Source organism: Tursiops truncatus, chromosome 13 (genome assembly GCF_011762595.2).
Source record: "Tursiops truncatus isolate mTurTru1 chromosome 13, mTurTru1.mat.Y, whole genome shotgun sequence".
NCBI lineage: Eukaryota > Metazoa > Chordata > Mammalia > Artiodactyla > Delphinidae > Tursiops > Tursiops truncatus.
Window position 1 is genome coordinate 19,244,864 of NC_047046.1, and position 15,634 is coordinate 19,260,497.

Genomic DNA, 15,634 nt, shown 5'->3' on the forward strand with positions numbered 1-15,634 from the left:
ATACATATATCCCCTCTTTTTTGGATTTCCTTCCCATTTAGGTCACCACAGATCACTGAGTAGAGTTCCCTGTGCTATACAGTAGGTTCTCATTAGTTATCTATTTTATACATGGTAGTGTATATATGACAACTTTATCACTCTCCACACTTAGGAAATTCCAAGGGTTTTGAAAGCTGTGAGTCCCAAATATATAGATGGGGTTTGCAGTGCTTCTGGGTTGGTGAACACGTGGAGACTGGGGGTGAGAGGTGCGTGTAGAGAACGTTGAAGCTTCAAGCCCCATCCCTCCTACCTCGCCCTGCGCATCTCTTCCATCTGGCTGTTCCTGAGTTATATCCTTTTATAATAAACCGGTGATCTAGTAAGTAAAATGTTTCTTTGAGTTCTGTGAGCCACTCTGCAAACTGATCTAACCCAAGGAGGGGCTCGTGGGAACCTCTGATATATAGCCAGTTGGTCAGAAGCACAGGTAACAGTCAGAGCTTGGGATTCGTGGCTGAAGTGGGGGCGGGGGGAGGGCAGTCTCGTGGGACTGAGCCCTTTACTCATGGAATCTAATCTTATGTCTGGGGAGATAGTGTGAGAACTGAGTTGACCTGCCCCCACGTACACCCTGGCACACACACGTTGGAATTGGGTCCAGGAACTTAAAAGACTGGGACTCGACCTCAGTCAATCAATAGGCGACAGGGCTGCTGCAGAAGGCCATCATAATAAAGTCAGTAACGGCTCACAGGTGTACAGAGGGCTAGTGTCACCCCCATCCCCAACCCCCCGGAAGTGGACAAGAAAGACGGGAGCTCCCGTTTGACAGATAGGAGAGTTGAGGCCCAGAGAGGTTTGGCAACAGGCAGCATGGGGCCCAAGCTCAGATGTGAGGGCTCCAGGACTGACGTCTGCCCCCCAAAGGGCATAAGCCTGCTGCGCTCACCGTGGTCAGCCTCTTGTGGAGGGAAGTGTCCCCTTGTGCTGCAGAGAGCAGTCTAGGAGGACACTCCCAGGGGACAGTGGCCCGTGTTCTGAAGAATCTGGGAGCTACGAGAAATTGCTCACCTGGCAGATGGTTGAAGGCTCCAGACAAGAAAATGGAGGGTGCACCCCATGGGTGTCACATGGGATGCCTTATCCGTCACTCAGACAGAAGCTCAGAGTCCTTCCTGTGTAACACTCCAGACACAACCAGGCATCTATCAGAGTTGCTATGTGAGTTGAAACCTACTTGCCCCCTATCCTGATAGGAAACAGCTTGACCTTCTTGCCGGGTGACCTCAGCCAAGTGCTTCAACCTCTCTGAGACTCTTGTCTGCTCTATGGGAGTGACGCCAACCATGTGGTTGCTGTCTTGGGAATGAAATGTGATAATGGATTTCAAGATAATTAAATTTCAGGTCCCATAGGAATTTAAGGGGGCCAGGGGCAGTTTAGGTGTAAGGTTTCTATCTCAGTGCTCAGCACAGTGTAGGTTCTCCCTAAATGTTGGTGAATCATCCCGTTCTGAGTCCTGGGCTGGGGCCTCCAGGCCGGCTTTGGCCGTGGAGTCGAAAGAAAATGAAAAGATTGAAAGCAGTTACCAGTGATTAAGCATGTGGGTATGTGGCCGTCCTCTTCCCATTTTACAGCTGAGAAAACAGTCTCAGAGAACTTCCTGGGCGCCCACAAGGGAATAGTGGTGGCAGGACACGAACGTGGGCCATGATAACAGATGTAGATGCAGACAGCATGGGGGGACGTCAGCAATCCCCGCTGTAGACTTGCTGGCAACGGCCTGCGCTGCCGCTCCCCAGCCACACTCCTAATCATTCAGTCACTCAACAAATACATATTGAGAAAGACGTGTGTGCCAGGCACTGTCCTAGGCTCTGGGGCCACATAAGCTGACAAGGCAGATGGAAATGCTGAACCTCTTAGGGGCCATGTTCTGCATGAGGAGTCAGAAACTAAACAAAGAACACACAGCATGGTGGAAAGTGATCAAGTGCTATGCGAGGAAAAGAGTAAGATCAGATGATAGGCAGTGCTGGGATAGGGTGGGGTGAGGTGGAATGGAGCTATGCAGCAATTTAAATGGGATGGTGAAGGCAGGATCACTGAGAAGGTGACTCTGAGCAAAGACTTAAAAGAGCTGAAGATGTGAGCCATGCAGAAGGAAAAGCGTGTGCACCAGAGGGAACAGCATGAGGAAGGGTGCATCCAGGTCACTCCTCACTGAAGTGGAGGAGCAAGGGGGAGAGGCGTTAGGATAGGGACCACGTGGGCCCTGTAGGCCACTATAAAGACTTGCGAGTTTGTTCTCTGAGACAGGTGAAGTCATCGGAGGATTAGTTGCTGGGTTAGGGCTGGACATTGAGATGTGAGAGGGAAAGCCTTGAGGACCCCGTGGGGCCACTCAGACCAGCATGTCTACATGGAAAACTGTTTCAAACCATCCCTGGCTTTGGGGGTTACTTTTCCTTTCACCAGCCTCCCTCACCTCCGAGGGGAGACTTGAGACTTTGTCCCACGAATTCGGAGCGTCTGGGGCCTCCTCATGGGCTCAAAACAGCAGCTGATGAGGCAGGTGTGAGTTTCAGGCCGGGATGAGAATGTGGTGATAAGAACACTTGCTTAAATTAAGGCTTGACAAAGCCACCCCAGTAGGATTGGCTCCTGGCCCTGGGTCAGTGGGGCTGGCCTAGTGCCCTTGAGGGGCAAGACAGGAGGAGGAAAGGCCCGAGACTGAGCTCTCTCATTTCCCCCATGTGCTCTGGACCCCTGGGCCTGCCAGCAGCCCGGTTGAGGACAACCCAGACCGTCAGCCAGGATCCCCCCTAGAGCCTTGAAGCTGAGGGCGATTCTTGGGAAGCAGCCACTGACCTGGGCGGGCCTGAGCCAGATGGGAAGTGTTGCGGGGAGGGCAGTGGCCAGGGCAGCAACCTCAGGTCAGGCCTATTCATAACCGGGGCTCCTCTGCCCAGGCGTGTGTGTAGCAGAGCGAATTCTGGCTGTGAGTCACTCGGGTCCTCTCCAGTGTCTCCTAAGGGGATGAGCGGGGAGGGGGTCTTCTGTCCGCTTCTCTCCCCCAGCCCCTCTCCCCAGAGATCTGGCCTCCTGCTTGTTCTCCAGCTTTACCTCTTGTGCCTCTGCAACCTGGAAAGCCCACACTATGGGGCCTTCTTCTTAAGGCAAAGACTTGGCTGTTTTCACTTGAACATGTTTTAAGGGTCTCCCGTGGGCACGTGACCTCATCAGAGCTAAAATATCCCTTCTTGGGTCTTCCGATCTTGTGATTTCATCGTTGCCAGGCCCTGCAGGAGCGCTGCAGCGTCAGCCAGCGCTGTGCTGGTCAGTGTTTAACGCCCGGCTCCGGGAGCAAAAGCCCTGCTTTGTGTTATTTGCCAGTTTCTGTGGTGTAAACACTCCCTTCGCTGATTTCAAACTATCATGTGACAGCACCCCATGTGGAGTTGGAAAGCGAGGGCCACAGTGGGCTCTCGCGAGATGATGAGAGTGACTTGACATCACCTCACGTGGGGGTTGAAAAGCGAAGTCACGGTGGGATCTCGCGAGATGATGGGAGCGGGCGACATCGCCCCACGCGGAGCTGGGAAGTGAGGGCCACAGTGGGCTCTCGCGAGATGATGGGAGTGGCTTGACCTCGCTCCACGCGGGGTTGGAAAACGAGGGTCGTGGTGGTGTCTGGCGAGATGGGTTCGGCTCAGCGCCACCCCGTGAGGTTTGTCTTATCAGCTTCCGGGATGTGTAGTTGTCTCTGCGTAGGGCAGGGTTTCCGGGAACGCTGCCCAAGCCGTCTTCTATGGATAAGTCCCTGAAAGCAGCTCTTTACAGGCCAAGGGGACCTCCGAAAACTCGTGAACCATGGTAACTCTGAGTGTTGAGGATGGGGTTATCTTCCAGGAGGGGGCTGGGAGGGGTCAGTGAGGGATCCTGCTCAGAGATAGAAGTGAGAAAAGCCGAAGGGGGAAGAAAGAGGCTCCTTCCTCCCCTCTTGACCCCCTTCACTAAGATCTTGCTGTATAGTCGTCCCTCGGTGTCTCTGGGGGATTGGTTCCAAGAACCCTCCACAGATACCAAAATCCATGAATGCTCAAGTCTCTTATATAAAATGGTGTAATATTTGCATATAACCTAGCACAGCCTCCTTCATATACTTTAAATCATCTCTAATGCACTGTAAATGCTATGTTAGCAGTTATAAATACAATGTGAATGCTATGTAAAAACAGTGTAAATGTAAATACAACGTAAATAGTTGCCAGGGCACAGCAAATTCAAGTTTTGCTTTTTGGAACTTTCTGGAATTTTTTCCCCCAAGTTTTTTCGATTCACGCTTAGTTGAATTCGCAGATGCAGAACCTGGGCATACAGGAGGGCTCTTCATTTTCTGTGGGGTGCTTTGTTAATTGCCCATTTTGGATAGTTACTGTGTTTGTGTGCGCGCGCATGTGCCGTGTTGCCCTCTGCCTCCTTTACCTCACAAGCCAATTGGAGCACCTTCCAGTGTGATTGCAAATGCTTCCCAAATGGGCCTGAGACACTGCAGGCAGGATGGGAAATGACTGCAACCACTTTGGAAGCCAGTTGGGCCAGTTCTTAAAAAAGTCAAACATAAAGTTAGCAGACAGCCCAGCGGTGCGACCTCCTGTGAATCTCCCTGAGAGAAGTGAAAACACATGGGCACACCAAGGCTTACAGGACTATTCATAGCAGTATTATTCATCAGGGCCCAAAGTGGAAACAACCCAAATGTCCGTCAGCTGGTAAATGGTTAAAGAGGATGTGGTTTATCCATACAGTGGAACGCTGATATACGCAACGATGAAGAAAAACCTCAAAAACGTTATGCAAAATGAAAGAGGACACACGTAAAAGAGTGCATTCTCTAGGATTCCATTTATATCAAAAGCCCAGAAAAGGCAGCCTATAGAAGTTAGAAAGTAAATTAGTGGTTGCCTGGGGCTGAGGGTGGGAACAGCTATCGAGGCAAATAGGCATGAAGGGCCTTTTGGGGGTGATGGGATTCTGGTGAGGGTTGCAAAACTCTATAAATTTATTTTAAAAACTGTAAATTTATCAAAAAGCATCAAAGTGTATGCTCACAATGGGTGAAGCTTACGGCTGGCATAGAAATTATACCTCAGAGAAAGCAGTTTTTTATTTTTACTTTAACAATTTCATCTTTTATTACTGACACCTGGATATGAGGCCGACAGGTTTTTTTCCACTTTGGGCTTGCTAATTTACATCCCCCCCCAACATTTCTATTTATAGTAGGCGAATAAAGGAGACCAGAAAACTCTCTTGAGCAGGTTTGTACAGACACTGGCCTTCTAGAAGATCTGACGTGGGATGAATAAAGCTGTTTTAAAATGTTTGCTAAGCATCCTTTTCAGTGGGTTCATACGATTGCTTTAAGTCCAGTGTGCTCTAATTTATTCAACTTCTCTAGTTATCAGAGACTTAGGTTTTTTAGTCGTACAAGCAACACAGTGGTGACGTTTTCTGGTTGAGGATCACTTCCTCAAATTTGTTTTCCAGAAGAGGGCTTTCTAGGTCAAAAGTTATGTATGTTTGTTAAGGCTTTCAAAATGATGCTAAAAATGCTTAATCTTTTCCCCAAAGCTCCGGGTCAATTAACAGTCAAGGTGTCCTACCCTTTCCTCATTTTCACGGTCAAACCGTGGAGCCAACTGCTACCTCACAAAAGAAACACACGCTCTTCTGTGGTTTTAGAAATCAGGAGAGTGGCTGTCCTCAGGGGAATAGCTACGAGAAGGGGGCATGAGGGATGGTCAAGGGGCTGGTAATGTTCTATTTTTTGAATTGAGATAGATTTAATACAGTAAAATTTTCGAGCTTAATTGTACAGCTGGATGAATTTTTACACGTGCTATACTAGCATAACCAGCACTCTGTCAACCTGAATAAACTTAGAAGGCAGTAATCCAACACAAATTTTATTTGGGATTAAAGAATTGTAATTCGGGCACACAGATTTCGGTAGCGACGCAAACAGTGTCCTGCTAGGGAGTCAAACTCAGAGGCTTTTAAAGGCAAATGGGGGGGAGATTTGCATTACAAAGAATTTTAATTGGAGTTGGAGGTCGAAGTTGGCCTCAATTAACGTGATTGAGCGCTAAGGCTATCACTAGAGGGAAGTAAAAGTTCCTCACTGGGACAGATCTCAGGTGTTCTTGCAGAGTCCTTGGAATCTTTGTGGTTTGGACCAGTTCCGAAGTTCGGGGTTGCACCAGGGGAGGATGTGTGTAAGGTCCCCCTCCTTGATGGCCTGCCGGCCCCATTGTAAAACCCCTGACATAAGTGACTCCATTTTATTTCACATTTCACAGCTCGCATCAAGATTCGGGACATTTCCATTGCCTTAGAAATTTCCACTCGTGGTGCTCCCACCTCCATCACTATAGATTACATTAGATTAGCCTGTTTATTATTTTATTTATAATATTTATGTATTTATATAATATGTTTACAATATTTATATACTATAATATTCATAAGTAAAAGAATATTTCAAATTAAATTCAAATGTACTTTTAATAATTTTAATTAAAATTGTTATAATTTTAATTAAGATTAAAATTTTAATCAATTAAATTAAATTCAGTATACTTTTAAATAAAATCATGTTTTTATTTTAAAAGTTTAATAGTTTTAATTTGGTCAGGGTGCTAGTTATATAGTTGTGTTCTTTATGTGAGAGCCACTGAGCTATACACTTACTAGTATGTACTTTTCTGACTGTGTACATCAAGAGAACGTTAAAGTGCGGGGTCAGGGGGCAAGGATATCAGGGCACTGTCCACTCCATGGCCAGCAGCTCCCTGCTGACCGCATTCCTCCCAGATGTAACTGACAGTTGTGCCCGGCTTTGTGGTCTTGGTTCGTGGCATTGGTGGGGGTTAGATCTGGGCAGTACCCAGGAGCTAACCTGTCCCTCTCTTCTCTCCCCTCTGTGTCTCCGTGGGTTAGTCTCGTGTCCATCACCTCATGCGCTGCGTGTGTCCATAAAGCCGTATTCCGTGCTGCCCAGCAGAGAGCTTCATCCCATCCCATCTCATCTCATCTCATCTCACCTCGTCTCATCTCACGGTCCTGGCACTGCCTCAGCATGGCCATCTCATCACGCCTTGCCCTGTGGGAGCAGAAGGAAAGTAACGGTCAGGGCTCGGGCTGCAGCCACATGGGCCAACTGGACCCTCCAAGGACAAGTCATGGCCCCGGTGGCCCAGGCTGCCCCCTCCCACCTGGGGCCACCTGGGGCAGGGATCCTGACATTCAGAGCCTCCCTGGGGCATGTCCAGTGCCCCTTCGGTCTTCTGCCTCGGTTAGCCATGGCCTCTCCAACCCAGCCAGGCATTAGTGACCATGCCCTTGACTCCTCCCATGGCTGCCTGGTCTCCGTCTGTTCCGCAGTAGGTGGGGGGGAACAAGGGTGGACCAGCTGTCCAGTCTCCATCCTCATGGCAGCTCTGATGAGCATGAGGGTTGTGTGGGAGAAGTATGGGTGGGGAAGCGGGGGGTGAGGGGGCAGAGGCAGGGCTGTTGGCTGCCAGGTTTATGCCATGGGGATGGGTTTCTGAGGTCCCTGCCTTCTGTCACCATGGAGAGCTGGAAACGGGCCCTTCTTCCCAGTGATTCTGCTTTTCCCTTTTGTGTTTCTCATAAGATTCCATGAAAGGCTGCCTCTTTCTTTGATGCCTGTTATCTCCTCCTCACCTCATCCCACCCTGTGGACAGGGTGTAATGAATTGGAGGCTGGAGGGTGGGGTGGTCGAGAAGCTTCCTTCTGGCTGCCAATGCCCCTCTCAGACTGATCTGGGTGTAGTATAGAACAGTGCTGGAGGGAGTGGAGGTTGACACCTGCTGAGTGTGCCTTTCACTGTCAGGTTTCAGTCCACGTGAGCGTGGTGTAAACGTGAGCCCACTCCCCGTGTGTCTCTGGCTTCTCTCTTCCTAGGCAGAAGTCTGCCTTATCTCCTGGCCTCTGCTTTGTCTCCTGGCCTTTCCTGTCTCCTTTAGATTCCCTTTTATCAGCAGGGCTGCAGAGATCAAGTCTCCGCCACCCTCTTGAAGAGGACCTTGATAAGGAGCTTATTTTAAACCAGTGTGTAACTCTGCCACGAGAAGTGCTGGAGACTTTTGTCTTTTTTAAACTCACGAGCAGCCACTGTGATGCTGGTTAGAGACGCACCCCAGTCGGTCACAGCCAGGCCCCCGTCTCAGCCTCCAAGGTCTCTGTGGCGAGTCTCAGCCGCAATCCAAGTCCGGCTAGCTGGCTTAGACCACGTTTCTGGGGTAAAATGCAGGCTTTAAAGCCCAGTATTGGGGAGCCCCTGGCTGTCCAGATTCTGGCTTAAGGACCATCAAGAAGTCATGGCACTGGGTCAGCAGAGCGGGCTAAAGCCATAGGGCTGGATCCTTATATAAACCATGGCTTCCCGCCCTTCCCTCTTACCATGCTCCTGGCACAGAAAGTGATTAAAGTGATGAATTAATTGCTTAATCTATTAACTACAAGCTGAGATGGGACAGGGGAGTGTGGATGGTTCCCTGTGATCCATCCCCTTCTGGAAACCTGGAAAAGCTCCTTCTGAAACAGGTCTTCCCAGAGATGGGTCTGTCCCACACCAGGGAAGGGAACCAGTGGCCTTGTTCATGCAAATTCGTATTATGAGGAAACTGGGTCGAGGCAGAGATCGCACCAACTGGAGTAACCTCTGAAGCTCGTGCATTCCGTTCTCATGCGCTGTCTCGAGGCTTCCCAGAGCCTCGCCGGGCCTCTCCTGCTTTGCAGTGGCCTCTTGTACATGAGCTTGGTCGTGTATGTCCTCTTTGGGCGTCTCCCTGGCTCTGTCGCAGATTCTTTAAAGGGTGGCTTGCCTCCACTGGTTCATTCACTGAGCTTTCTCCTTCCTTGCTTCTGCAAAACAGATTCGGGAAGAGGACAGGAGCCCTCCACCATCCTCGCCCCCTCCCCTTTTCTCTGTCATCCCAGGGGGCTTCATTAGGCAACTGGTCCGGGAGACTGAGAAAGAGTCGAAGGAAGCAAGACGGAGGAAACAGGCAGTGCTTGCCTCCCCGGAACAAGAGGTAAGCGGCCCCACAGGAAGGGGACCAGGCGACTTTCAATACCTACCATTCTGGGAATGGTGGTCCGGTGGCTAGGACTCTGCACTCGCACTGCAGGGGGGCCTGGGTTCAATCCCTGGTCAGGGAGCAGGATCACATGTGCATGCTGCAACTAAAGATCCCACATGCTGCAATAAAGACCTGCCACAGCCTAAATAAATAATTTAAAAAATACCCACCATCCTGTCCTGTGAGCATCCTCTGAGTCACTTGCCAGCCTTTGTACCTGCAGTCCCCACTTCAGCTTGATCTGTTAAACTCCTACACCTCTGTCAAAACCCAACTCAAATGGTACATCTCTGGAAAGCTCTCCCATTGCCTTCCTTGAATTCCCACTCCACCCTCTATGCCTGTCTTAATTGTGGTCAGCATAGTAATTGGTGGCTCACGTGCCTTATTTGACTAGGCATTCCTTAAGAGCAACACCTCTCCCTCTCATTCGACTCTGTATCTTGAGCAGCTGTCATGGAACTTGACCCGTAGTGAACGCTCAGAAATTTTTGTTCACTGAGTGAATGCATGGTAACAGTTGATGTACGAGGGGATCATTTTGCCACTATTTCTGTAGAAAGGGAAACCTAAATATTAACTGAGGATGTATAGATAGTTTGCTTTCATTTAAGCAGAAAAGATGTTCCGGTGGTATTCTCTGATTATTGCTGTATTTGTTGTTAAAATTCTGAAAGCCTTCCACAGCAGGTGGTAAATGGCCATGGCCCCAAGTACCCCAAGTGCCCCCCAGCTGCCATGCTCACCTAGGCCCCTTTCCTGAGTCCCTCAGAGTGGCCACAGCCAATGATTAAAGGCTCACTGCTTGGCCCAGAAGGGACCTCAGGGCCCTGCTCCAGCTGGCGTCCCTTCTGACTGGTCGGTGTCCACTTACATGCTCTGAACAGCACTGCTGGCTGGAAGCAGTAGGTGGACGAGGTGCAGTCCCTGTGCTTTAAGGACCTGCAGATTGATCCCTGATGGTGGCCAGTGCTGCCTCCCTCCTGTCCCCCAGCTCTTCAGCCCGGGAACCCTGGCAGGATGATGAGGCTGGACACCAGGGAGGCAGGATGATGAGGCTGGACGCCAGGGAGGCAGGATGATGAGGCTGGACACCAGGGAGGCAGGCTTGGGGTGCTTGCACCTTGGGCATATCACAGTGTTAGCAGAAAGGGTATCTCCTTGCGTCTCTGCTACGCCCTCTTGAGGGTAGGTGGGTGCTGCAGCGATTGGGCTGAGAGATCTGGTGGCCTCAGGGCCTGGAGTTGGCTTGAGCCCAGTGGCCACCCTGGCTTTGCCTCCCATGCCCCTTCAGCTGTTGTTTGCCTGGCTGGTCCCCCACGTGCCTGCACCTGTCCAGTCACAGTGACTCTGATGCATCAGCGACGTCCTCTAGCAACTGAACGGCAGCAGCTGCTGAAACCCCGCTGCTGAGCCTTCGTGGGGGTGGTGACAGGGAGGGCAGGCTCTGTCCCCAGCCCTGGCTGACGCAGCTTAAGTGGGGGCCAAAGTCCACCCCCACAGACTGCTGTTAGGTCGTGATGCAGTGTTACCGTGTGCCGTTTATCACTCGACAAGATGTACTGTCTGCTCAGGGGCTCATTTGATACCCTGTACAGCAAGGGGGTGGATGGGATTATACCACTTAGCAGAGGTGGAGGCTGAGGTTCAGAGAGGTCAAGGCACTTGCTCAAGGTCATGAGGCCAGGTAGAGGCAGACCAGGGCCGGAGGCTGTGTGTCCTCTGCTCTGGCAAGCTGCCTGGGAAAGGGCCAGTCTGGGGAGTGAGGTGGCTGGTGTGGCAGCCACAGAGGCCTGGGGAGGAAAGGGTCCGAGGAGCCTGCAGGCTGCGCTGGCTTTGCTGCGCGCAAGTTGAGAAGCAGAGCTAAGCAGAGGACAGGGATAAGCTGTCCCTGCAGGGCATGGATGGAGACTCTGAGTATGATGGACAGGCCTCAGACGACAACAGGTGTCTGGACCATGGGCCAAGATGTTCCCAGGGCTGGAGCAGGGCAGCCTCGGGACATGCTTCTGCGAGGCAGCAAGCCCTTGCTGGGTCCTGCCAGTTTAATTTTCTTGCCCCGATCACTAAATAACTTTGGCCTCTCTTTCCTCGCCCCAACACAGCCATTTCATTGCAGCCTCATATAATCCTTGCAGGGAGCCATTAGAATCCATCACCATTTTGCAGGAGTGGAAAACGAGGCTCTGGGAGTGACTTGGTTTTCCTAAGGCCACCCAGCCAGTGAGGGATGGGGAGAGACTGGAATAACATAGGGGCAGAAAGAGATCCATATCGGATGTCAGGAGAATTGGGTTCTAGCTCTGGCCCCACCACTCTGTGTGTTCCAGGCCAAATCCCATCCCCTCTCTTGGCCTTAGTTTGTGCATCTGTAAAATGGCTGGGCTGTGAGTTTCCTCTCAGCCCCAGTGATTCTAGGTGCTCTTCTTCCCCCTTGTACTGAGAAGGCTGCAGGTGGGATCTGAGGGTTTTGGTGACTGAGAAAATCTGAAGGAAGAGAGTACACATAGTAGAGGAGAGGGAGGTTGGGATGGGTTGTCTTGCTTGGCCCACCCCTGTGTTACTGTCTCCTCTACGGGGGTTTGGTTAAAAATAAGGCACTGACTCCCTGTTCAAAATGGTGTGGACAGTGGTGAGATTTGCCAGCTGCAGCCAATCCCCTTTCGAAGGCAGTGTCCTGCCTGGTCCCAGGAGGTCAGACTGAGCTGCCGGGCTCTGGCGTTCTCAGCCCCAGTTGCATGTTGCAGTCACCTGGGGGGCCACCACCCAGACCAGCTGCATCAGACTCTCTGGGAGTGGAGCCGAAGCGATAGAATTTTTTAAAGCTCCCAGGAGATTCCAGCGAGTCCCAGGAAGACAAGCAACGCTGTCAGTACTCAACAGTTAAGGGCACTGGCTTCAGACTCAGAGAGGCCTGTGTGACTTTCCATTCTGGGTTTGTCTCTTGGGCCCCCTACATCTCTGTGTTTGCTCCCTTATCTGTAGAATGGGGAGAAGTTCAGAACCTACTTCATTGGGTTCTTTATTAGGTTAAGAAGGATATTGCATTATGGCGATGGAGGGCCCATTGCAAGATCTATAAATGATAGCCATTATTATTATTATTGTCATTTTTACAAAGATGAAGATCGAGACTGTGCTCTGGAGGCATCCATCACCTAAAACAGGAGAGCAACACAAATCAGAGCTAGAACGGGAGGCAGCACGTGGTCATGGTGCAGACGGTGCACGACAGACAGGGCTCTGGGACTCTGGGTCTATGAGGCAGTTTCTGATTGAGGTCTTCAGGCACAGGTTTGTGGAGAAGGGGGCGTTCGAGCTGGGTATAGAAATACGAGTAGAATGTGGACGAGTGGAGAGGGCAAGGGCGTTCCGGGCAGCAAGCTCAACGTGAACAAAAGCGTGGAAGCTGGGAAGCGTCAGGTGTGGCAGGAGATGCCAGGCGTGGCTGAAGCATGGAGACGAGCAGGGACAGTGAGACCAGATGGAGGTGGGGGCTCCTCTTCAAGAACTTTGAATGGCAGGTGGCTGTGTTGAATGGCTTTCCTGGAGGCTCTGGCCAGCTTCCAGAATCTTTTGATGAGGTTTTAAATGACTGGCAGCAAATTGACAGGACATTAGCTCAGCGGCTGTGGCCGTGGCCCAGGTGAGAGAGAGTGGACCTGGGTTTGGGAAAGGAGACTCAGGTGTGAAGCTTTGTAGGTGGAATCAACGCAGTCCTGGGACTGTTCTGGATGCAAAAGGATGAGAACCCCAGATGCTCAGGCACAGGTGTGTGGGAGGCTGGTGTTAGCAGGGTCCAAAGTGGCAGAACCCAGACTAGGACAGATGGTGCAGCCAGGCATCAGGGTAGAACTCCCCCCGTGGTCTCCTTCTGCAGAGGCAGAGGCAAAGCTGGCTCTGTGAGCAGTTCAGGCCACAGCCAGGCTGGTTTAAGGATGGAGGGCAGGGCGGGGCCGACATCACAAGGCAGTAGAAAGACATGGGAGAGGAACAGGCAGTGGAGACCCCTGAGTGTCGGGTACCCAGATGTCTCGGCCAAGCAAAAGTGGAAGACCTCAGGGCAGATCCAGAGCCCTCACCTGGTGTGCAGGTGTGTTCTGGGGACCAGGATAGCGAAAGTAGCAGCAGATCACTTTGTTCAGTTCTCTGCAATTTCCACATCTCAGCCTACAAAAAAGTCTGGATGGTCAGCTGGTATCTGCCTGCACTGAGGGAAAACCAAAGCTCAGAGAGGATAGGTGATGTCGTCCAAGGTCACCGAGCTGGAAAGCATCAGAGCCAAGACTAGAACAGGTCCTCCGATGACAGGCTCCATGTCCTTTCCCCATCCCTTCCTGGCTCAGCGGGAAGAATCAGGCATAAATAATAGTGAGAACAGTGACAACAGCACCAGTGACAGCAGCAGCAATAGCTCCTGTTACTGAGGACGTACCAGGTGCTGGGCTCAGCTTCCATATGCTACTGGGAAGCCTCACGCCCACCTGGTGAGGTAGGACATTATGCTTCTCATTTTATTGGTAAGGAAACTGACTCAGAGAGGGGAAGTTTTTTTGTGTGGTTTGTTTTGTTTTGGCTGTGCTGCACGGCATGTGGGATCTTAGTTCCCCGACCAGGGATTGAACCTGTGTCCCCAGCAGTGGAAGTGCGGAGTCTTAACCACTGGACCACCAGGGAAGTCCCGAGGGGAAGTAATTTATCTAAGGCCACACAGCTAGTGAGTGGCAGAGTTCGGAAGTGAATTTGGGTCTGTTGGGCTCCAAAGTCCACTCTCCTTTCATAATGTCACTTGGCCTTGAGGTTCTGAGCCAAAGCCTAGGGTGTAGGGTGCTGGGGTTTGGCCCATTGCCCGTACATGCCTGAGGGTCTTTGGATGAATTAATGGTTGGCTGAACAAATGAGTGAATGAATGAGTGAATGACAAAGCTGTCTGGTCAGCAAGCAGCTAAGTATGGTTGTGGTGTCTCTTCTAGACCCCAGAGATTTCCACCAGCCAACCCAACAGTGGCACCAAATCTGGAAGCCAGCACATCTCCCAGGACAACCAGTCGAGCTCTCCTCAGAGCTCAGACATTCTGGGCAAGAAGAGTGAGGGGGCCGGCACCATGGACCCGGAGCTGATGACCAGTATCAACGGCGAGAAGCCCCAGGAGTCGGGCCCCAGTGTGACACCAGCCAGAAAAAGCCTGCCCTTCAAGAGAGGGATAAGGGGGGGCGATGTGCTGCTGATGGTGGCCAAGCTGGACCCGGACTCAGCCAAGCCAGAGCAGAGGACCCAGCCCCGGGACGGCCCCGCTTGCAAGACCCCAGCCCCAGACCCCGGAGGGGAAAAAGAGCAGGAGACCCCAGGGACTCCTTGTGGCCCCCAGGCCGGCACCCAGGATGCAGCTCTGAAGGCTGAGTTGACCCAGACTGGGGATCTTGGGAACCCAGGAACTGTGCTACTGACCAAAGGCGAGAAGGATCAAGGCACAATGGGGAAAGGGGGCGGGGCCCCCCAGACCAAAGGGACGAAAGGGGGTGAGCCCCAGGGCAGGGAGGGGCTGGGTGAGGGGGGGCAGCTGGGGGCAGCGGAGAAAGGGAGAGGGGACCCCCCCAAAAAGGGGGCAAAGTGGAATTTCTCTAAGGTTGCAGCAGGTGAAGGGAAGTGGGCTGGGGCCCAAGCCCAGGTGAGAAAGTGGGGAGGTTCCCTGGGCAGAAGGAGCAAGTGGGACGGTCCCCAGAGTAAGAAGGACAAAGAAGGTGTGCTCCTAAGTAAGGCGGACAAGACAGACGGACCTCAGACAGAGGTGGAGAAGCCGGGCACAGTGCAGGGGGATGTGGGGGAAGCTCCTGGAGTGATGGAGAAAGCAGGCAAGCCTCGGAGCATGGCTGGAAAGGCAGGTGAGCCCCAGGGGAAGACGAAACCGGTGGGACAACCTCAGAGCGAGTCTGGGGAGGCAGGTAAAGCCGGGAGTAAGACAGAGAAGGACTCTGAAGCCCCCAAGGAGGTGGATGCACATGGAGAGACCCCAGTTACAGCTGGGAAGGAGGACCAGCCTGAGCGCAGAGGGCGGAAAGCAGAGGACGCCTGCGCTAGAGCCAGTGATGGGGCTGGGGCCCTGGAGGTGGAGCCGCAAGGACCCGGACAGCCTGCCCTGGAGAACCGTGTGGAAAGGCCTCAGAGTCAGGAGAGCCAAGAGGGGCCAGCCCTGCAGGAGGGGAGCAGAGGAGGCCAGAGCGGAGTCTCAGGCCAGGTGAGGGGGCTGCGGCCCCGGGGGCGGGGAGGGGCAGGCCAGAGGAGGAGGGGTGGGAAAGGCAGGGACAGGAGACGGACCGGGAGTGGAGGGCATGGCCAGCCTAGAGAAGGGAACAGGCACTCCCCCGACCACAAGCGGGGGTCTTGAGGACCCCGCAGCACCTGTCCCGGGGTGAGATTCTCCGCAGAGTGAGGGAACGTCCCAACCACACCTCTCGAGCCTGAGCTTGAAGTTTC

General features: G+C 52.3%; 1 protein-coding gene across 1 annotated transcript in view; it reads left to right on the forward strand.

The window, feature by feature from the left end:
• Positions 1–7,352: 7,352 nt before the first annotated feature.
• Positions 7,353–15,634, forward strand: part of MYO18B (myosin XVIIIB) — a 221,001-nt gene continuing 212,719 nt past the window's right edge. The window contains exons 1-3 of the mRNA XM_033837911.2: positions 7,353–7,433; positions 8,953–9,111; positions 14,133–15,395. Coding sequence (XP_033693802.1) covers positions 7,353–7,433; positions 8,953–9,111; positions 14,133–15,395 — 1,503 coding nt within the window. The remainder of the gene's footprint in view (positions 7,434–8,952; positions 9,112–14,132; positions 15,396–15,634) is intronic.